General features: G+C 38.5%; 2 protein-coding genes and 1 long non-coding RNA gene across 6 annotated transcripts; 2 read left to right on the forward strand and 1 right to left on the reverse strand.

Moving 5' to 3' along the window:
* Positions 1-4,981: 4,981 nt before the first annotated feature.
* On the forward strand, positions 4,982-7,531 carry dexi (Dexi homolog (mouse)). The gene is made up of 2 exons (XM_035406805.1): positions 4,982-5,951; positions 6,458-7,531. Exon 1 carries the CDS (start codon positions 5,509-5,511, stop codon positions 5,776-5,778), a length of 270 nt encoding a protein of 89 aa, XP_035262696.1. The 5' UTR covers positions 4,982-5,508; the 3' UTR covers positions 5,779-5,951; positions 6,458-7,531.
* A 1,496-nt stretch (positions 7,532-9,027) lies between these two features.
* On the forward strand, positions 9,028-16,244 carry LOC118221589 (Golgi apparatus membrane protein TVP23 homolog A-like). 3 transcript variants are annotated; one of them, XM_035406803.1, is made up of 8 exons: positions 9,028-9,742; positions 9,830-9,909; positions 10,170-10,314; positions 13,694-13,783; positions 14,205-14,336; positions 14,511-14,639; positions 15,335-15,405; positions 15,973-16,244. In XM_035406803.1, exons 1-7 carry the CDS (start codon positions 9,734-9,736, stop codon positions 15,359-15,361), a joined length of 612 nt encoding a protein of 203 aa, XP_035262694.1. In that variant the 5' UTR covers positions 9,028-9,733; the 3' UTR covers positions 15,362-15,405; positions 15,973-16,244. The 3 variants fall into 3 exon arrangements, with proteins under 3 accessions (XP_035262694.1, XP_035262695.1, XP_035262693.1); XM_035406804.1 differs by having other exon boundaries at positions 15,335-15,401; XM_035406802.1 differs by having other exon boundaries at positions 9,029-9,742; positions 15,335-15,410.
* LOC118221591 lies at positions 14,331-17,853 on the reverse strand. 2 transcript variants are annotated; one of them, XR_004764151.1, is made up of 4 exons: positions 17,526-17,853; positions 17,049-17,190; positions 16,488-16,815; positions 14,331-14,682 (listed from the first exon to the last, which is right to left on the reverse strand). It is a non-coding gene; the product is annotated as an uncharacterized LOC118221591 (long non-coding RNA). The 2 variants fall into 2 exon arrangements; XR_004764150.1 differs by having other exon boundaries at positions 16,488-17,190.
* Positions 17,854-22,132: the final 4,279 nt, after the last annotated feature.

The following is a 22,132-nucleotide window of genomic DNA, read 5'->3' on the forward strand; positions in this document are numbered from 1 at the left end:
TAATAATATGGCTCAGTATGAACCACACCAGGTTTAAGAAGGTTTAGGGATACAGCAGTTTTTTTGGATGCACATGTTGAGGATTAAGTCGCAATTTCTGATGGGAATTTTGAAGTTTTACCAGGATATTCAAACAGAAATTGAAAGGGCAGTTTTCCAGGAAAAGACCCACAGCCCTGGGAAATAGGGAAATATAAACAAAACTTGCTTGTGCTTATCTCTGATTTAACAGTCAAAGTTAAACAGGTGTCTTTACAGTGCTTATCGTGCAAGCCAATAAAGGACTACTGTATGTACACAAGGTGGCACAAAACTCTATGAATGAAATAAGTGAAAATGGGTACTTTGGTGGTCTTCCTAGAAAACTAATATGCACAATCAGTAACATTTACATGTTATTCAGTATTGTTATTGTTTAATATGGTTTTTTTCTACATATGACATTGATTAATACTGCACAGAACTATTTATTTTAAATAAGCATTTCCTGTCTCAAAGCTACTTGACCTATTCTTTGTATTATGGTATTTTTATTATTGTGGCATCCTCTAATATATTAGGCTAATAAATACAGTGCCGTGAAAAAGCATATTTGCCCTTTTCCTAATTTCCTCTGTTATTATATATTTGTCACACTGAATGGTTTCTGAATAATTGTATATTCCTCACACAAAATTACTTTTTCACATGGGTGATATGGGTGTTTGATAAATGAAATAATAATTTTATGGATGTGTTCTGTGCTCACTCAGTTTCCCTTTGTCTAATATTACATTTTGTCAAAAAATCTGGAATAATTCAGTATGCCAAATATGCAATAGAGAAAATCAGGAAGAGGGTGAACTGATCCTTTTTACGGCTTTTTATTTATTAGCTTAATATATTAGAGAATGTCCCTGTCCCTTCTTAGTAAACTGGTGGAGGGAAGCAGATACTGTGGCAACGCCAGGGACAAACTTCCTGTAATAGGAAGCAAGTTCTATGATAGCCCTCAGCTGCACAAAACCGGCCAGTCACAAACAGCTGATGTCTTCTTACCCACTGTAGCCACACTTACTCGATGAACCAGAAATGTGACTTATGGCAGGATGTAAATTTAGCTCTGCCTGTGCTATTCTCATTATTACCAAATCTAGTGTGTTGAGTGCAAACCGAAGTCATTCCCATGAATCAGCATATCATCCAAGTACACCGTGTTCTTTTCGTGTTCTGCAGCACATGCTTCATTAGCCTCCTGAACATGGCTGGGGCATTGAAAAGGCCAAATGGATAAACTGCCACAGGTCTGACCCAGTCATGAAGGCTGTCCTTAGCTTTGTGTCAGGTGCCAGGGCTACCTGATAATAACCACTGTGCAAATCAAGGGATTTAAACCACCATGACACATCTATTTGATCAAAACAATCTTAAATATGTGGCAGAGGGTGAGTCCTTGATAGTGGCATCATTCAGTCGGCGATAATCCACACAAAAACACCAACTGCCATCCTTCTTTGGGACTAGCACCACAGAGGAAGCCCAGCGGTTTTCAGACGACTCAATGATTCCAGCTGCTCTCATCTCCACTAGACTGTTCTTTAGCCACCTGACGAGTAGGTTGCAGGCGTCACACACCTTGGCAAATATTTTTCGGTGATGTGTCTGCTGTATTGATAAGATCAAGTGAATTTGCCCCACGTCACTGGGTGAGTTGACAAAGACGAATGGTGGTGCTTCAGGGAGGCCCACTGCAGCTGTTTCTGGGACACACTAAGGCTATTGCTGCCCTCTCTCTGAACAGACTGGGCTGATTCTAACATGGTAATGGCCACATGGATGACAGGTCCCCTGTTCTACTCCTGGAGTTTGGCTCAAACAGCAGAGGGGGGCCGATGACAAGGCAGTGGTCCTTCCTGACAGGGAGTCCGTAAAATGGTGGGGGGTGTCGGAGAACCAGAAGCGACTAATATAGGGGAACGAAAAACTAACGCCACAAAGTCCCAAAGGACAAAGGAAAGGGAACACCAGAAACTAAAACACAAAATAAGATCCTTGGGAGAGCAACTCCCACACACACAGGATCATAAACCAAAAGAAAACACGGAGTAAAAAACGACTCTGAAGGACGACCTCGTCCAGCCGTAAAACTGGCTCGAGAAACCAAAAACTACCCGTACAAACCAGGGCGAAAAAGAAAGGGACCAGTGGTACAGAGGCGAAGCTCTGGTGCCAAACCCAAAACTAAAATAAAGTTTTAGATAAAAAATAAAGACAACTGAGTAGAAAAAATACTTAGCGAAAAGAAAAAACCTGAGACGCAGCTCAGAAAGAGACAAACAAAATACAATACCAGGGACAACGTCTCAATACCCAACAGCTCATACGAGCTTTAAAATAAAAGTATAAATATCCTAAGGCATCAGAATGCGCTCACTGCGCTAAGAGACTGAACGCCTTTAAAAGAGGACACAGAATCACCCACAAACACAATTCTGTACGGAGTCCACCGAGCACCTATACCTTACCGGCTTAGTGAAAAAGGGGTTTCACACAGAAGCGCTGATTGCTGTTCTGTCAGCGCTTATAAAGGCACCTCCCCAGGTGAAAATAATAGGGAATCAAACACCTGAAACAAATTAAGAAATTCCCAGACGCCGGGTGCCCTCTAGTGGCAGGCCACTGCACCCCAGACCCATGACAGTCTGGCAGTGGTTAGCTGACATAATGAGACCCTAGGCCCAAAGGACTGGGGTTATGATGCAGGGGCAGGGTATAGTCATCAGCACTGGATAGGCATTTTAGCCTCTAAATCAATGATGGGAGCAGTGCGGAGAAGGAGGTCCAGGCCCAAGAGGCAGCACGCTGAAATGTTCACCACCCAAATAGACATGACTACCATGTTGTCCAGCCACCTAGATCTCAACCTCACAGCTGCCAACCATCAGGGCATAGTCTCCCGTCACAGTCACAAGTGGAACAGATGTGGGGAGGACAACCTTACTTGGTGCAAATAACTTGTGGTGGACAAAGGTAACTGTAGACCCTGTATCAATTAATGCAATTACCAGTTGCTTGTCCACTTTCACTTCTACATGGCAGAACTCTGCTGGGCCAGGAACGAAAGCCAGTTCCTGATTTTGAGGTGAAGCTGCAGAGACCTCAGAGGCCAGAGAACTACCCATTACTTTGATCATTTACCATTTCCCATTGCTGTGGTGATATGGCAACATCCAACTTGGTGCACTCATGGTGGTGGGTGGGGGGCATCCACAGTGTTACAATATAATGAAACTCACACTGGGTTCTTCTGGGCTGTTCGTTTCATACACTGCTTGTAGCTACTTTATGGGCAATAGCTGTAATTTAAATTCTAACATGTATCGATTTATTAAGTGTAGTCAACCCAGGCTATGACCTGTATGTGGCATCATAGCAACACGACAACCCTGCAGCATGCTGACACGGAGTTTATGACACGGAGTCATGGAGATGGAGATCATGTCTACAGAAAAACTTTAAAACTGGAAACAGTTTTCAAAAGTTTGGCTGAGCCAGAGACAGTTTTAGCAGACTGATCCAGTGCTAGCATTAGCCTTGGACTCTGGACTGTGGATAGTAGGAGAGAGTGGGGTCCCCCTTTTCCCCTTCATTTTCCCTTTGGATTTGAATGGGCTGGCTTTGTGTCAATTCCATGCTCTGGTCACTGAATGTCATATTTAAGAAGGACATTTTTTTAGTCACCGTTATTCTTCAAGCTACGGTCATGTGTTTAGCTGTGAATGAATCATAACACATATCATTTTAAAGTACAATCTGCGTATCATCAGTTGATATTAGTATTGACTGTCAAAGTTATTGTCACAAGCTAGCATGACCCGGCAAAGCATGGCCGAACGGGCAGGACAATTGTTACACATAGCGGGGATGACTTGCACAGGCTACACTTGACATATCATACAGCCAAACTAAAAACATATACAAATTCAAACCATATGGTTACTGAAGTATCAGCCACCAAAAGTAGCCTACATTAGACTGTAGTATGTTCTATTTTTATTTATTTTATTATACAAACTTTGAATTAAAAAAAGAAACAGATATGAACTCGTATTAACCTCATCATTACCAGTACGATGATGAAACACGAACCTTAATAAATACAATTAGTTTGAATTAGTTTTTTCCAAAACCTTTTTTCCCCTTCTAAAGAAACTGTAACAACTGACCGCACCTAACAAATGACCACGTTGGCGGGATTACATCGAAAGTTTTTCATTTGAAGTCAATCGAATATAAAAACATTATAAATAGTTGGTAGAGAGATAGAATATATTCAGTACAAATTTGTTATGCAAGCGGGCTCTTAGTAAAAGACTAAACGTGTCACAACGGGCCCATCTATTGCTTACAGCAATGCTCAGCCTGTTTCGCCGGAAAAAAAGAATATAAGTCAAACGGGAACTTCATCAAGGGCGCCAATTATATCCTGATAACGATTGGAAATACCCTAGCCTATTTCGTTCCCCCTTTTTCTTCTTTATGCATAAAAAAACTTGTCTACCTCAATGTATGGTGAATCATGAGGCGTGACAACTAAAATCGATCCAGATAAAAAAGTTGTTTTGACATGATTTTCCAAAGAGAGTGGATGGGCCTAGATGCGAAGGCTTCGCGTCTTTTTTCCCCCCAACCCACTTTAGCGCAAACCACGCCCCGTAGTTGCAACGAACGTACAGAATCGATTCCATTGGTCAATGCGAGCAACTCCGTGTAGTTCTTTTTCCGGACACCAAACGGTCCAATAGAAATGCATAGATTGACACATACAAGCCAATTAAATGTGAGAATTTAGGAGGATCTTCTAAAACTGCACTTACATCCGTAGTTAATCGTCAGCGACGTTTGACCCGCAAAGAGGTGGGATTTGTATGACTGGTGTCTCAATTGACCACTCGCATCAGTGTATACAAAATGGATAACGAATAACGATGCTAGACACGCCCACAACATATGCAGCAGTGATGCAACCAAAACAGTGACAAAGTAACCACTCTGAAAGTACATGTAAAGGAAGACGTTTGTTTATCTTCAAACAAATTCCGACAGTCGAGGTGTTTGAGTTCAGTGAAGCTTTGTTTATTAGCCTATTCGCTGTAGGCAACCTGATTGTCGGTTAGCTATAGCCTACTGACGAGTTCTGCCATGTCAAAAATTCCTATGCAGTGGATTTTTCGTGTGGCTTTAGACAGAACATACATTTATTTCGATGTATGTATCTGCGTTTTGTAGAATTATCCGGTTTATTTGCGAATCAAACTGGCGACAAAGGATTTTGGGAGAAGTAGCCTACTGGCTAGATATTGCAGCCTAAATCTGCGATTGCGAACTCAACGTTCAGTATTCACAGCGCAATGGATTCTTCAGTAACTTCACCCAATACCTGCAAAAAGCTCTAGTGCTTACAAAATGTGCCGCAGCGATTGATTGCATTCAGTGCCTTGCTGTAAAAATATTAGTGTTTATGATTCTATGATCCCACCAGTTTACGCTCAGCTAGATTCGATAGAATCGCTACTTAATGAAATTCCCTATATGTTTTATCTCGGCCTGTTTTTCGTGAACGTCTTGATCCTTTACTATGTTTTTTTGATGGAATACATAGTTTTGAACGTTGGTATAGTCTTCCTACCAGAGGATATGGACCAAGCATTGGTGGATTTGGGCGTCCTGTCTGACCCCGGCTCAGTTCCGTATGATACAGATACTGAATTGGACGTTTTCGAGGGATACTTGGACTAAGCAACAATGAGGAGCAGAACATTGTTTAACCTTATTTTAGAAGAACAGACTTCTGTTGGTCATTCGAAACGCTGTGCCATACATCGATCAGTTATGAAGGGCAATTGGTTTACATGGACAGACTGGCGGAAATTTGAGATGCCTTCCAAGTACAAATGGTCACGCATTAAAAAGTAAGTTTAACACTATTGAGTCGCGCTGCAATCACACGTTTCTTTCATAAGTAGGCTACTGTTTATTTTCTGTCGCTAAATGAAATGGCAATGTATTTTTTGCATTTTTATTGGTTTTGATAGTAGATTGTTGTTGTAATATGTAGGCCTACTATTAATAGTAAGCCTACGTATGTAGGCTACAGTGTTGCACTGCCACTTCAGTTATAGCCGAAACAATAGCCTACTGTAAGCATTGTCATTTCTTTAATAAGTCAACTGGGGTAATTTGGCCTGTGTGGGTATTTCTGTGGACATAGATTATTATCTGGCCAGGGCTCCGAATAAAAGCACACATAAGATATGTAGTCACTTCTACTTGTGCATTGTGGAAAAGTACACTGCCCTTCAGAGGTTTATCCCCAGTTTAAATGCACGTTTTCAACTTGAGTTAAAAAGCAATGAACTGCTCTGGCCACGTTATGTGAAACATTCTTACTTAGTATGTCACTGCTTGTGTTTGACAGGTTTTCCAGGATCAAATCCGGTGGATTTCCAAAGACTGGCTGGTCCTGCATTTTATAAGGTTGCCTTGGAAACATGAACTAATGGGAAAGTCTGAAAATCAGTGCCCCCCAAGTCATCTGTCAAACATAAACAAATCAATTCACATAAAACTAGAATGATAAGCTATATGTATATTTTATGTTTTTGGACTAATTATATTGAACACATGGGAGAAGAGTAACATTTGTTCACAGTATTAGAAATTACAATTTAGTTTTTAGTGAGAAATATAGGATTCATGTAAAGAGTGCATTACCTTATGTGGTTTTTTTGGGTTATACTTTTTAGCAGGGAATACGGCAGTTTGATGCAAACCTGCCTGAATCTAATTTACTGTGTTGGTCACTCTAATGTTTAGCAGTTGCATTACAGTAATTGCCTCTTGATATAGTGTTTGTTTGGATAGGCAGCATCCAGTTTTCCTCACTGTATATTTTTTTCTCTGTCTCCGCATTTTGAATGATATGCTAAAGTGACCTCACCAGCAAAATCCATCAAAATCAGTTTTTAATTAAAAAAAAAGAAAAAAAAAAAAAAAAAAAAGTAATACTTCAGCAGTTGTTTGCTCCAAATAAATGATACAATGAGGGATTCATTATTTATGCGCAATGAAAGGCTTGACTGTGTTTCATTGCACATCTATATTATCTGATGATGAAAATGTAATAGTTTGCATCTCTCTAGGGATGGAAACTAGCTGTGAGCATTTTGTATGAAACAAATTGTATGAAGAACACACACTAAAATTTCTTCCTGTTCCCTGCAGACATATTACAGATTTCAACACACTGCAACACTAAGCTTTTAGCACAAAATTAAAAGGGATAACTCACTTCTGACTGCAATAAAGCTTGAAAATTATGTGGGCATGCAACAGTTTCAAACACTAATGCCTTGAAATTGCTAACACTTGCAATGTACGGAAACGCACACAGATGCACACATGGAGAAATCGACTTCTGTATCTTTGAGGAAAATAAAGATGGACTATTCCGTGGTTTATACCAGAATGCTTCACAAAAAACCAACACGTATAAGAATTGTTGTGTTGTGTTTTATATTGTTGAAAAAATGTACATCATACCTGGTGGAATGAGGGATTTGGTGCAGTGAGAGCTGGGGGAAGATGATTTACACGTCTGATGTAATTTTCAGTCACCCTTACTGGGTAAAAATATTTCAGTCTTTTAAGTTACATTAATGAAAACATAATTTCTACAGTATATGTGAATGCCCGCAACTGATGAGCTACTGCTAAATGCACTTGTTCACCTGTATGTCTGCATATATTATCTGTACAAGACTGCTGAATTGGCTTGTTGAAAGTACTTTTGTATTTCAACACTGCTCTTCAAAAGTATTTGTTTTTCAGTTACAGAAACCATGTTCCTGCTATTTGGAGGAAATATTTCAAAAGTTTAAAATGCCATGATGATCCACAAGAAAGACTCAATCTGTTTACTACTGTGTGATGCCAGCAGGTGGAGAGTTTTCTGCTGAAAGTTATACTCAAAATATGCACTTCACTGCTATTATTCTGTGGAGAATTAAGGCTACCTAATAGTTGAACAAGGAATCAAATCTGTTTTTCAGTCTTAATCAGACTCTGCACAGAGCACTACCAATTCCTAACCTGCAGTTTAGACCCCTGAAATGGTTTTCATCAAGCCTTACTGTACATTTTAGGTCCAGACAAACTGGCTGCATAAAAGTTCATTTGCATTTTCAGAAGGAGTGGCAGACATGATGGTTGCCATCTGTTGCAATATTAGGGGGTGAAATAAATATGGAGTTTTATTGTGTGTATGAAAATCAAGGGGCTTCTTTAACTCTTCATGCATGAATTATTACAAAACAGAGCTGTAATTTTTTTTCCACATCGTTTTTTTTATTTCTAAGGACATGTAAAAGGATATTGAAAAATTGTTGGCTCCATGACAACCTTAGGACATTACAACTCTTAATGCATGTTGTCCACTAGAGTGGACAGAGGGTTTTTTAATGCACAGTACAATAATTTACAGTGCTCCTTATATCTTACCTAACAAGAATATATTTTGTAACCTGCTCTGTTCTCTGTGAATAGAAGGTTTTCACAGTTACACCAGAGGTACTTTGAACGTTTCCACCTCCACCCACCATTTTGACCTTTAATGTATCAAAACTAGAAAAGCCAATCAAATGTAACAATATGGAGCATATCAAAATTAAAAATTAAGACAAAGGTCCAAGGAATCTGCCACCAAGCATTTTTGAAATAATAAAAATAGACTTTGAAAGCCCTGTCCACTGTACCGGACACAATGCATGAAAGAGTTAAGAAAGGACAGTACACCTGCTAAAGATAAAGAAATACAGCACAGAAGAGTGCAGATGAGCATATTTTAAATAAATGAAATTTCCATCTCTAAAGAAGCTCCATCCGAGCTATTTTTATTCCCAGAAATACCTCTGGGTATTAACAGAAGTACACCTCATAACCTCCTCTTGAATATGACTGGTTAAACTAAAGCATTTATCAGAAGACACCAACACTGGTCACCAGTGGTGAATTTGGTAATGTTATATTCAAACGAGTTTAAACCCTTGTTATGCCATGAAGTTTAACTTTTTCACTCATTCATTGTCCACGTTGTGACATTTATCGCGCTCCGATAAAATAATGCGTGTTCCTTTGTATTTTAAAAGATAATAATGATTCTTCTTCGTCTATCCGCAACAACAACAACCATAATAATAGTAATAATAATTACTATTATTGTCATAATTGTTATTGCTTTACGATGGAACATGTCTGATAGAAATAGGTGGTCGTGAAAAGCAGAAATCATTGCAGCCTGATATCTGCATACTTGGCAGTAAATTGCACCGAAATGAAGCGTTCGAAAGAATTAGTTTTAGAAGGACCATTTTTTTCACCAGCTCTTTTGTATACAATTTTGTAAATGTGCAGCCATAAATGCACATGGCAAAACAGAATACGCATTTGTTTCTAGGTGTCTTTTTATATAAACGCCACACCTGCTGCAACGCTGTATCTCATGCGACAGTCCATGACGCTTTGTAATGGTTCCATTTTCCATATGGTGCAGTTGCTTGATTCTGACGAGTTGTGACTCGGAAACATTTAAATGCAACACACAGATTTTTTTATTATAGTAACCGTAATAGATGGGTCAAATTATTTGTGAAGAAACAAAAAAATAATCCAAATTCATACTCACCGCGCTCGTGAAATGAAGCAGGTAAGACAGATTTTATCATACATTCATAATTTAATTTCAGAAATGATTTTTTTTTTGGTTTTGTGACTTACTCACTACGGTTTAAAGGCATTGGATGATACTGAGGATGTTTCGCTGGATTTCGGAGCAGAGGAGGAAGAACGGGCGCTAAGGACTGCGAAAATAAGGTAAATGTCAAAGCTATTCCTTATTTGATTCAATATAGATGGCCACAGTAAATGCAGCACGTTTTTAGCAGTTGTTCTGAATGATTTGAAACGATACAGAGTAAATGCATGGTAAATTTAAAATGGATTTTAACATGCATGCAAATGTAAACATGTTACAAAGCCTTAATTGTTCGGCACATAAGGCTATCCATCTGAAACAAGCTCTCAACATCTTAGATATGTTTACCATTTACATATTCGTCTTTTCTCTTCGGTAGACACCCCATGGCTACGTTTTTCCACTTGTTTTTTCGCGTAAGTGCCATCATTACTTACCTGTTCTGTGACTGGTTCAGCAAGAGTTTCGTCGCCTGTTTCGTCATGATCATCACCCTTCTCTCCTGTGACTTCTGGTCTGTAAAGGTAAATAATATTTAGGCCTACTCGCACATTATAAGAATACTTGTCATGGTCACCCAAATGAAATGGATCTTCAAATTCAAGTTTGTCAATGAAGGTGTTTTTATGGCTGCCATTGGAGCTTGCTCACTTGTCCTCATTGATGATGTGACTGCTGAAGGCAGCAACAGGATGAATTGTACAGAAACAGCTTATCTGCTCAGATACAACCAGATGCCTCAAAACTCCTTGGATGGCACTTTACCTTGCTGTAGGACAATGACCCTAAACATACTAATAAAGCAACCAAGGAACTAAGTAACCAAGCAAGCCAAAGAGTAGAATGTTCATGACTGGCCAAGTCAAACACCCATCCTGAACCCAACTGTGCATGCATTTTACTTGCTCAGCATCTGGTGATCTCTATCGGTCGCAGACTTCAGGCAGTTGTTGCATGAAGATGATTTATATTATGCTGCATCTTTCACTAAGGCAGCATAGAGGGAATACATTTTCTAAGATTCAGCTAATAGCTTTGGAAGACTGTATAAAAAGGGTTGTAATTCCTGCACAATCACCTGATATGCACTTTCATTCCCTAAAAAGCTGACAGTATGCAAACTCTGTACTTTAACCACATATTCATTGTTTTATTTCAAATTCCCCCTGTACATACACTGAGCTACATAATGTTTGGGACACAGACTTTTATAAAACTGATTTGACTCTGTACTCTGTACACATTTTTAGATTTGTAATCAAACAGATCACATGTGCTTAAAGTGCACAGTCTCTGCATTTATGTAAGGGTATTTGTTTTATACATGTTGGTTTCACCATGTAGAAAGTGCAGCAGGTTTTATACATGTACCCCCCTATTTCAGGGCAACATGTTTCGGATATTTTAATGTTAAGTAAATGAAAGTACTTGTGATTAGTACTTATATCTTGTCACATATCCTTTGCATGCAACGACTCCTTTCAAGTCTGTGACCCAGCTGCTAAGTGTATTTTCTAAGTATATGTTCAGCCAGGCCCGTACTGCAGCCATCTTTAGCTCCTGGTGGTTTTGGGTGCTAGTGGTCTTACTTTTTATTTTCAGCATATTAAATGCATGTTCATTTGGATTCAGATCAGGTGACTGAATTCAGGAATTTTGCAGTTTTGGCTTTGGAAAATTTTCACTGAACTTGATCAAATGCTTCTGTAGACTTTAGAATTCAAATGTAAACTTTAGTCACATGTGAATTGTTCAATTAAAAAAATTGTGGAGTACAGATCTAAATAAAGAAAAAAAATGCATTTGTCACACACATTATGGAGCTCACCATATGCTGGTCTAATAATGAACAACAGAACTGAGCTACACCATGGTGCATGGTATCGTCATAAAAACGGATGTAATAGCTTTAGATGTCCACTTGGTGGGGCTAACATTTGTATAGAAATCCAGATGGGAAAAGTAGTTATCAATTCTGGATCATTCGACTTGCCGTCTTGCATTAAACCATTACTATTTTAATAAATACTAATTTCATGTTTTCAGTTTTCTAAAATGTTTCACTTCACTAAAGTATGTGCTGGTTTCATAAATATTTTCAGAGTTCAGAGATGTGTTAGCGCAAAAAAGAAAAAGATCTCAGCAGGCTGATCCTATCGTTTGTTGTCCTGATTGCATGTTAGGATCTAAGACAAATGACGCCTTCATGTTAACAGAACAGCTGCTTCAGTAATGATATTACTTCTTTAATTCTATATTTTATTGAGGCATTATTCACTGCCCAAAGTAGAATAGAACATGAGGCCAACCGTACTTCTTGCCAACATACCCAATTTATCCTATTCATCAGTTCTTAAATTCCCTTAACCCTCCTGTTCTGTTCATTTTTTAGGTACAGCAAAAATGTTCCCAGTGATATAAACATACAGGGGGGGTTTGCAAATACATGAAATGAACCATTTTCATTTAGAATGTTGATTACACTAATTAAGGCCAGTAGAAGAAGTTTCATACTGAAAAAATAATTTTAAGTATTTTTCCTAGATTTTCAAACTTTAAAAAGGGTCAATTTGACCCGCAACATAACAGGAGGGTTAAGCATGTCATGCATCTCCCTTTGCAGTGTTGTTAGTTCCAGTATACAGAAATAAAAAAGTGGCTGCATTGGCCATATTGGATCATCCAATATGAAAGTAAATGACCTCAAATCTAAGCTGACAGTCTGCTCTTTAACCTCATATTCACTGTTTTATTGTTTCATTGTTTTATAAATCCAGTATGCTGGTGTACAGAGCCAAACCAAAAACAACAATTGTGCCACTGTCCAAATACTATTCAGACGGGTGATGAATTGAAGGAAAAACCAACATGAAGTGTCTTAGTAAGGTGTTGGGCCACCACAAGCCACCAGAACAGCTTCAGTGTGCCTTGGCATACATTCTACAAGTCTCTGGAACTCTTTTGTGTTATGTAGGATCTCTCAGAAAGCCAACACAGAGAGAAAAATGCTTTCTAATAAGATCCAGCTTACAGCTTGTTTATTATAGTTTCATAATTTCAGAAATAGTTTATTACTCCAAACAGAGAGCCCTTAAAAATGAGTAATCGCTTAAATTTGAGTTCCTTTGGTCATATATCTTGTGCTTTAAGATGCTGTTTTTGAGGCTTGCTGCTTCACAAGGTATGTGTTTAGCAGTCCCTGCAGATCATGTAGCAGGGGACTGTTAAATACACCTAGTTTACATGTGTTGTGTGGTTAAATCCTATATGCTTCAATGCTTCACATTCCTCATGAGCTGATCTGAACTGAGCCTTTTGCCATTTTTCAGAATGTCGCAATAGAAAGTATGTTTTTTGAACAGGTTCAGAACAGACACAGTTCAATTGTCACTGCTTTTTAATGTGTTGTCATGCCACTGATTGGATCTTCAATGTGCCTGCTTAACCCTGCTATTCTTCTGTAATTTCATCCTCACTGGTTCATAACTTTCCAAATGTACTCAGATGCGCATTGTTGGTTTTGTACATTTCTTGGGTATGTGTTTGACAATAATATTTTTCTCCAAGGGCCTGCAATCAGTTTTACATTACTTGTTTATTAAAATATATGAACAATATTTCACATGATACAGCTTGCTGTTCTTTGGCAGATTTTCTGGCTATACACCTTTTCTTTCCTCTCAGAAGTTAAAGATTTGTATTTTTTTTTATTTTTTAAAAGGCATCTCCAAACCCACTCAAATTTGGAATGTCCAGTGAGAAAATATAAATCTCCTTTAACACAGAAGCCATCTGTGACTCTATAATCACCCTACTGGGCTCTTTGAATGTTCATGGTGTTTTCCACAGGCATGCATTAAATATGTGGTTAACTGGTCAATTCTCTTCCTTTGTGTCCTAAAGAATGTGACTGGGAGACTGCTGGTGGGCCTTCGCTGGTGGAATCAGATTGATGAAGATGGGAAGAGTCATTGGGTGTTTGAAGCCAAGAAGGTGAGTGAATTTAACTGGGCATGCTTTTCAGACAACTGATAGACCAGACTCTGAATGAGTCTGGTCTATCACTGAGTTACAGGTCAGGGAAGTGGTGCTGGCCCTTTGACCCAGGGACTAGCATGTAAATGGTATAGCATTACAATGTAATAACCACTACCACTGGGTCTTTATATTCCCATCATTTACAGGTGTAGATGAGAGAATAGATTCACACTTGCACTGCACTTTAAAGTTTCAGTTCCATTTAGAGTTGTGATCTTGTGAAAGTCGCAATTCACAAGTACTCTAAAATGACATAACACAGAAGTCTTTGCTTAAATAGAAAAGGTCAGTCTGCTTTTGTCTTCAGCTGAGTCACTTCAGTTAAAGCTTGGGGTTGAGTAAAGTGTTGGCGTTTGGCTTGGCCTTGTCCCCGCAGCCGTGTCTGCAGAACAAGACTACAGCGACCGAGGCAGAGGCCAGGATCTTCTGGCTGGGGCTCATCATCTGCCCTCTCATCTGGACCGGCTTCTTCTTCAGCACACTCTTCTCTCTCAAGCTGAAGTGGCTGGTAATGCTGAACATGAAAAAACACTCAACTTGCACATTATTATTCAATTTATTTTGAACATAGCAGCTGGATTTAATGCATTTCTTTAGATTATTAGCTCTGTCCTGAGCGGGCGATCCATAATGCAGGACACATTACAAGGTATTCACTGTCTCTGACTCTCTCCTTTCCCAGGCCCTGGTCATAGCTGGCATCTCTCTCCAGGCTGCGAACCTTTATGGCTACATCCGTTGCAAGGTTGGGGGAGAGGAGGGTGTTCCCAGCTCTGCTTCCTCCCTTCTTGGACAGCAGTTTCTCCAGAGGGTGAGCAGAGCATTGTTGCCCTTCAAGCGATGTGAACACAACTCTAATATATAAACCAGATGCAATACACAAATGAACATCCTACCAATGTGCATTATTAGCATCGCAGACTTATCATTGTGGCTTTAAATCACCAGGCTTTTCATCCATTCCATTAATCTCACATGATGAAAGCATGAATACAGCTAGCTAAAATAAAATGGAGTTCAATTCATTAAAAGCAATGGCATCATTTCAAAGTATAGGCAAAACGTATGTAAGCATAGAGGTATATTCAAACATCACTTATATAGTGTATTGTACTCAAAGCTAGCCAACAAACTTCTGCACATGATGTACAGTAAATTCCAAGAGAGATTTCTACTTGCAGTATTGTGAAAGCACCACAGATCTCTCATGGCACATCTGAATGTGGCATGGAAATGATTGGTCACACACGCATTATGCGAGAGATGCATAAAACCAAACCTCTATACATAAAACCAAACCATTCATGAAATGTGCATTTTGCCAAAATGTTTTCCCCTGTGGGCAGGCAAGAGATGAATGGATAAACAAATGGGGATAGTTGTATTGACACCATTTTCAGTTTGATTGAAAAACAGACACTGCATACCAGGAAATGATAATGACTGTAGTTTTCATTAACAGAATGAAAACTTCAGTTAATCTTTTGTCTTTTTTTCTCATTTCAGCCGGATATAATTTTTGGCGTGCTATAAAAGAAGGTTAACAGTTGGAGACTGTGCAATGTGTCAGTGTGTAGGTGTGGTAAGGGTGCACATTTAAAATTGTGATTTGCTGGAATGTGGTGTGTTCTCCGAAAATAAATTAATCTCCCATTTTGGCTTAGTAAATAGGATTAGTTAATTAGTTATTTAGGCTCTCCCAAATACAGTCTAAAATGATTTAGAACAGGAAGGCAGCGGACAGTTCTGAATAAGTCAAGTTTCCTGCCGCTTTAGTAGTTATTGGCATTAGAATTCACAGTAAACTACAAATTGCTCGTATTGTAAACAGATCGACAGTAGACAGGTTTGAAAGCATTGCCCCAGTGGTGATGTCATTTGCATTCATTTTTACAACCAAGTGTCAAAAATAAAAATAATTCAATATCTACTAAAATGGTTGATAAAATGAAAGTAAGCTTACATACTGTAAACATTTTAATGTAAACTAAATCAGAATATGAATACTGGCTGCAGTATTTTGTGTTATTTAATTTGCTAAAGAAAGCCCCCAATTGTTCCAAACAGCTACAGGCAAGTAGTGGCAGAAATTAGCATTTTTAAAAACCAAAAAAATTTCAACTGTTATTGTTTATATTTTGCAGATGGCTAATATATGACATGGACGCTGTCTGTACTGAAGCATCAATTTAACCAGGCTGTACCGCTTCAACTTACAGTATGCACTCTAGTGTGGAAGATAATCCCAACAGGTTTTACCTTTGCAGAAAAGAACAAATAAAAAAAAAATAAAAAAATTATGCTTATAATGAAAAATAATTAATTGAGAATGAACTTTTATTTTAATGCCTGGAACGGGCAGTATATTCAATGTAAGTTTTGTCTGTACACAATAAATGCACCTTTTTTCTTTGCACCTCTGCTTTAATGAGAAAAATAGAAAACACACTTTTATATGAAAAGGATATATATGTTATATATACTGTATACGTATGTATGTATATATATATATATATATACATATATATATGTGTGTGCATGCGTGCGTGCGTGCGTGCGTGCGTGCGTGCGTGTGCGTAGTCATGGCTTTCACAACAACAGGTTAAGACTGACTTTTTCCAACACACTTAATCCATGATATTTAATGAGTTCCACTTACTTGGTTTGAAGAACTTGATTGAAGATCTGGGTCTTGGTTGAATCAGAATGAATGAATGAATGAATGTGCAAGTGCATGCGAGTCTGCAAGCATTTAAATCAAAAGTTTGATGTGTGCATTGAAACCACAAAAATGTGGATTTCAAAGATATTCTAATGAAATTCCTCTTCAGTTCAACGCGACAGTACTTAAAGGAAATGAAAATAAATGTGTGTGTGTCTAGTTTCTAGTCTTGATTCTAGCCATTTGATTGCCTTTAGTGTCTGTTATTGCCCTTTGTCAACACAAAGTTTTGCCTATGACAGTCTAGGAAGCCATTCCTATGAGGCTGTGAAAAAAACAGTCAGAAACATTTACTGCACATTTACTCTGCTTCCTGTGGAAGGACAAGCTATTCTCATAGACTTTATCCAACAAGTACTTTATCCAACAGAATCAGTATTATACAAGAATAGACTCACTACAAACTGTGAAACCTAGATGTGAAAATTATTGTGGCCTTGTGAAAACCTTCCATAATTGAAACTAGACTAGCTGCCTTACTCTCATATTCATACATACCCATGAATAATTTAGAGGGAGATCAGGCTTATTCAAATTTTTCTGCCATGTGTTAGTTCACAGCTGTTCCCATTCCAGTTCCAGGATGTTTAGAATAGATGAGCGACAGTTATGTACTTCACAGTACACCCAGCACAGGGACCTGTGATACAATGAGTGGGAGTTACAAGCCCTCTACAGCAGAGAGGCAGTATGCCAGAAGCCTGGGTAGGAGGAATTCACATACACTAGGTCAGCAGCATAGAAAACCGGGATCTGACTCATACCTAATGCAAACCAGGAGAAGATATGCAAAAAAAAAAAAAAAAAAAAAAAAAAAAAAAACTGCCATCACTAGTGCCTTCCTATGCATCATTTCTTGAGTATGATTTGTATTCCATATGGAATCAAAACAACATTTATTTCTTTGGTTTATCACTTCTTAGCTGCAGATAAAAAGAATGCATGTCACACTTGCAGTCAAAAAGAATTGCTCACCATATATGAAGGCGCTTTCCGACGCACAGAGGAGGGGGTGAAGTTATCTGTTTGCCGCCACAGTCATCTGATTTAATACCCGCTGAGAAAATCATTTGTAACCAGATCGCATAAGCAGAACATTAGGACCCTGCTGAGAGCCTGCTCTGCACTGCTGCAAACATCAAATGAGATGCACAACTGCAGGAACGCCTCCAGATCCTGTTCAACAGCACGGCAAGGAGGGAGTGGCTTTCATTAAAGCCAAGGGGGATGTACAGGACATAAAAATAATAATATGTTTGATATCATACATATCATAATCAAATTTCCATGATCAAAAAAATAATCCTTCTGGCAAGTACTTGCCTTTGATGGTATAACTGTTTATTTCGGGATGCTTTTGCTTGCCAGTTTTCCCAGCATTTGAAACAGATTTGTGGCTGTTGCCATGTTTACAAGAGACACCAGGGGGCAGCATTTCCCAATAAAACATTTCATTCAGCCACATCAGGACTCACTCTTCAACAGGAACTTGTAGGTGTGTCTGCTCCTCTTTGACAGGAAGCCAAGCTGTAACAGTCCTGTCAACAAGGCTATGATGCCAACCGTTGTAGCAAGTCAGAGTATGCAATAGTGAGTTGAAAACAAACATACATTTTGGATAATGTTTTTAGGCAAAGCGCACAAATTGTTTTGCGAAATGGGAATGAACTGGGTTGCAAGGCTGTTCATTGTGCAGTTGGAAGTCTGAAATGTACACTGTAGCTTTGTATTTGAGAGGGAATTCTGTGGCTCTTTGGCACAGGGGAGTTACTGACAGACCCAGCCTGATGGGGCATTCCTGTAGATAGTTAAGCCTAAACCCCCTTTGCTCAGAAGCAGAATGTAAGAGGGGGAGGAACCCTTAACTAGAGGAGAAACCCTTCACAGTCATGACTAGGCTAAAAACAGATCGTTCACATTTAAGAAAAGTGTAAGAATTCAGTCATGGAACCGACCCATGCAGTGTGCTTTGTTGTTGGTCAATCATTCATCCACAATCTCATTATATAAGTTTTGACATTCTTGTGAAAAATCTATTTGAAGCTATTTTAACTTGCTTTAGAACCTGGTTAAATGAGAGTGGAGACTTACATCTAATCGGCTCTCTGGCAAAAAGGAGAATTTAAATTGGTGAAACTATCTAAACCATTTGATTTAAAGCTTAGATACTAAAGAAAAAGACATTAATCTTTTCCACTGGGCCATCTGAATCCATGTGCATGCCTCTGGAATGACAGAATTTGCTCCTTGCAACCAGATGTTTAGGTGATCAGCCCTGGAGAGCACTGCTAGGAGGATTTCAGAGAGTGCAGTCATGGGTGAGACTGATGATAAAACTAAAAAAAAGACTCTAAAAATTGATGAGGGTTGCCCTACTTATTTATTTGGTAGGACATTAAATCAAAGTTGTCAAGGAAAGGATTGAATTAATCTGTGAAAAACAACAGAACTCATCAGCTGTACAGCAGCCATGTTATACTGCTGATGTTATTGTGCTAATACTACTGATGGCTGAGGGGTGGAAATGTGACCTAATGTATTATTCAAGTAGAATTGTCAACTCACCTAACCCAGCTACAGGTGCAATATTTATATTCTTGTCATTCTTGTTGCATTTTTACCCAAAGAAACTTGCATTTGACTTTCAAAAGTACAATATTTATTATCTATTTTTGGAGGTTTATTTGCAATTTTGAAAAAAAAAAACAAAAAAACAAGCATAGTCAAGCCTCTCTGTGGAAGAGATATAACAAAAAAAGCAAAATAAATAAGTAAAAAAAAAAAACCCTGGGCAGACAGACATCAATAGGAAAAAGACTGAACAACCAGAATAAAAGACATAGACTGACATAGACACGACATGGACTCAGCAACAAGAGGGAACATACATAGACAGACGGTGGACAGACGCTGTATTTTGTTGTTGTTCTTGTTGCTGTGGTTGCTAATAACAACCACAACAATAAGAATATTAAAGAAATCAGCAATGTAGGTAGTTGATGTGTGGTGTCCTGGTTTGGTCAAATTTGGCAGACAATTTTTCCGTTGAGATATAATCCATCAGTAGGTTTTTACATTGTGTGAAATTAATGGTGATTTCCTGTTTGTGAAGATCTGGCAATAGTTAAAGCTGTGAGAAGTGTTCTACTGGTTTCCTTAGTTAAACTGATTATAGATATGTCTCCTTGGAAACAGAGCGATGGGTATAGTGGGATGGAGGAGCTTAAGAAGAGAGATATTTTGTCAGTGATTTCTCGCCAGAAGTGTTTTATGGGTGTGCAGTACCAGATGGCATAAAGGTAGCTATTCAGCTTGTTTTCTGTGCATTGTGAACAGATTTCTGAATCCCATTTTGCCTCGTAAAGTGTGCTCTGTGAATGACCTTACACTGAATGAGATGCATGTTCAAGTTATTATTAATTCAGAAGAAATTTTTACAGATTTGGGCCCAGAGGTTGGCATTGGGAGCCATCGATCGGTCTTGATCCCATTTTATTGATGGTATTAATATTGTTAAGTCAGATATTATTCTATATATTTTTGACAGGACTTTTTTGGGAGAGGAGAAGTTAATCAGATTTGACTCTAATGGGGGAGAATCTAGATTGTTTGCTTTTATGTAGACTTTGGTTTGAATGGAGAATTTAAGTTGTAAAAACAGATCAAAACAGACCTAGATTCATTTTTCTGGCTACTGTCTGCCATCAACCATCTTTAATGGGACTTTAGTATATCAGCTTTGAAACTCCTTTGTTTACAATGTTTTATGAGCCGCAGACTATGTACAATTTTTCATATTATTTTTGAGATGAGTTGGATTAAGTGGACAAAGAACTTAATATTTTAATGTGCATCTGTGCATGCGATTCAGTGAATTGGCCCAGAGGAATTTCAACCATAATTCTGAATGTGAAATGTGCAGCCACAGAATATTGTATTTAAACCTTAGTGAGCTATTTCATGAGGGTAGTCGACAAGAGTGGGGCATAAACAATTTCATTCAGCCAACTAGAGAAACTAACATTCCAGTCAAATTTGTTTTTAAACTTTAAATAAATGACGAGTATCATGAAATCTACATGATCAACTACACTAACTCTCCACTACAGGATTTACTCCTGATCTGCTGGGGAAGTAGGTCTAACTGTGTTTCCTGTTACTATTACAGTATGATTATTTTGGCAAAGTGCATGCTGTCTACATCTTTGTTCCCTTACTTAAGCCCACGAATGCTTATATGGTCTGCTTCTTGCCAATTTCCAGAGATTCACACAATTTTCACAATACCCAGCTTTGCACTCGTAGGAATTGTGACATAGGAACCACAGGTTCACAGAGGGAAATGAAGGTCTTAACCTTTTAAAGGAATGTTAAAAATTCCAGCTCATTCCTTTGGGTGTTTTGAACAGCCTAACAGAGCTTTACTGTTTGGCCCACTTGCAGCCCTTCATCAGCTGGCCATCACGTCATAAATATTCTGCTAATAGTTATGAGCTGTTAGCAGCTTTTATTTCAGCTAATTAAAAATGTATTTATTTGAATTTAGTATTGCGCTACTGAATAGACAATTGTGTGACCAACTGACCCAGCAACCTCCGCCGCCCCCATAAGGAGGAGGAAAAATGTCATATAATCAGAAATATTTGCAATTCTTCAATCTAAATAGCCACGGATAGTAATACAAATTCACAACTGCATTTATTTCTAAAGTCAGTTGAGGAAAATTCAATTCATCAACCTTGGATCACAGAGCACATAATTCAAAAATATGTATTTCAGCAAGTTTTTCCTATAAAAAGGGGCTTGTCTGTTGAGCAGTGTAAATAGGAGAGAGTTCATCCAAAGTCTCATTTGGATTTTTATTAACTCCATCGGCTGCAGTTTACAAAACATACATCTTGCGGAAATACACATCTTGGCTATTTAAACTATATCTCTCGAAGTGTCAAACCTTTGCTGCCAAAACTTAAAATGGTTCACATTTTTTGAGGATGTGCTCTAGATCACCAAGTTCCAAAGCTCACACCAAAACCAGGGAACAGTAAACTGAAGTTGGGAATTTCAACAGTAATACACAGTATGGAAAAGAATGGAGCTACCTTAAAAGTCTCTGATAAGTCCTCAGTTCCAGGTCAAGATTTGAGAAAGAATCAATATCCCTCACTATTGTACTGATCAATATTAGTCATGCAGGCAGTCAGTTCTTTCATTTGAATTTTGGTCTCATGGCATGGATGCCCTTTAATTGACATTATAACACATCAATATGAACTATATTTAACAAGTGACATTGTTCAATGGCAAAGAACATATTGCCTTTTTCTAGAATGTGCTTTCTGTGTATACAGTAGTTGGCCAGCTAAAGTTCAAACGGCATGTGTTTGAGGCCAGACAGGATGCTGAAAGTACTGTCTTAGTAGTAGTAGTAGTGGTAGTAGTAGAAGCAGCAGCAGCAGTAGTAGTAGTTTTCTCCCAGTCTGAAGTGCTATTCCCCTCTTGAATGGGGACTGCATCTCTGGAGTCCTTCCTTGCATTGAACCAGCACTGATTTACATTTTTGGCATTGTTTTTTCAGATGCAAG

Source organism: Anguilla anguilla, chromosome 2 (genome assembly GCF_013347855.1).
Source record: "Anguilla anguilla isolate fAngAng1 chromosome 2, fAngAng1.pri, whole genome shotgun sequence".
Taxonomy (NCBI): Eukaryota; Metazoa; Chordata; class Actinopteri; order Anguilliformes; family Anguillidae; genus Anguilla; species Anguilla anguilla.

What these genes read in the sequence shown, in the direction of transcription:
- dexi (XM_035406805.1), top strand. Translation starts at nt 5,509, where the DNA reads ATGATCCCACCAGTTTACGCTCAGCTAGATTCGATAGAATCGCTACTT.
- LOC118221589 (XM_035406803.1), top strand. An exon ending in CTAAGGACTGCGAAAATAAG is followed by an intron (nt 9,910 to 10,169) that starts GTAAATGTCAAA and finishes TCTCTTCGGTAG; the next exon opens with ACACCCCATGGCTACGTTTT. An exon ending in GACAGCAGTTTCTCCAGAGG is followed by an intron (nt 14,640 to 15,334) that starts GTGAGCAGAGCA and finishes TTCTCATTTCAG; the next exon opens with CCGGATATAATTTTTGGCGT.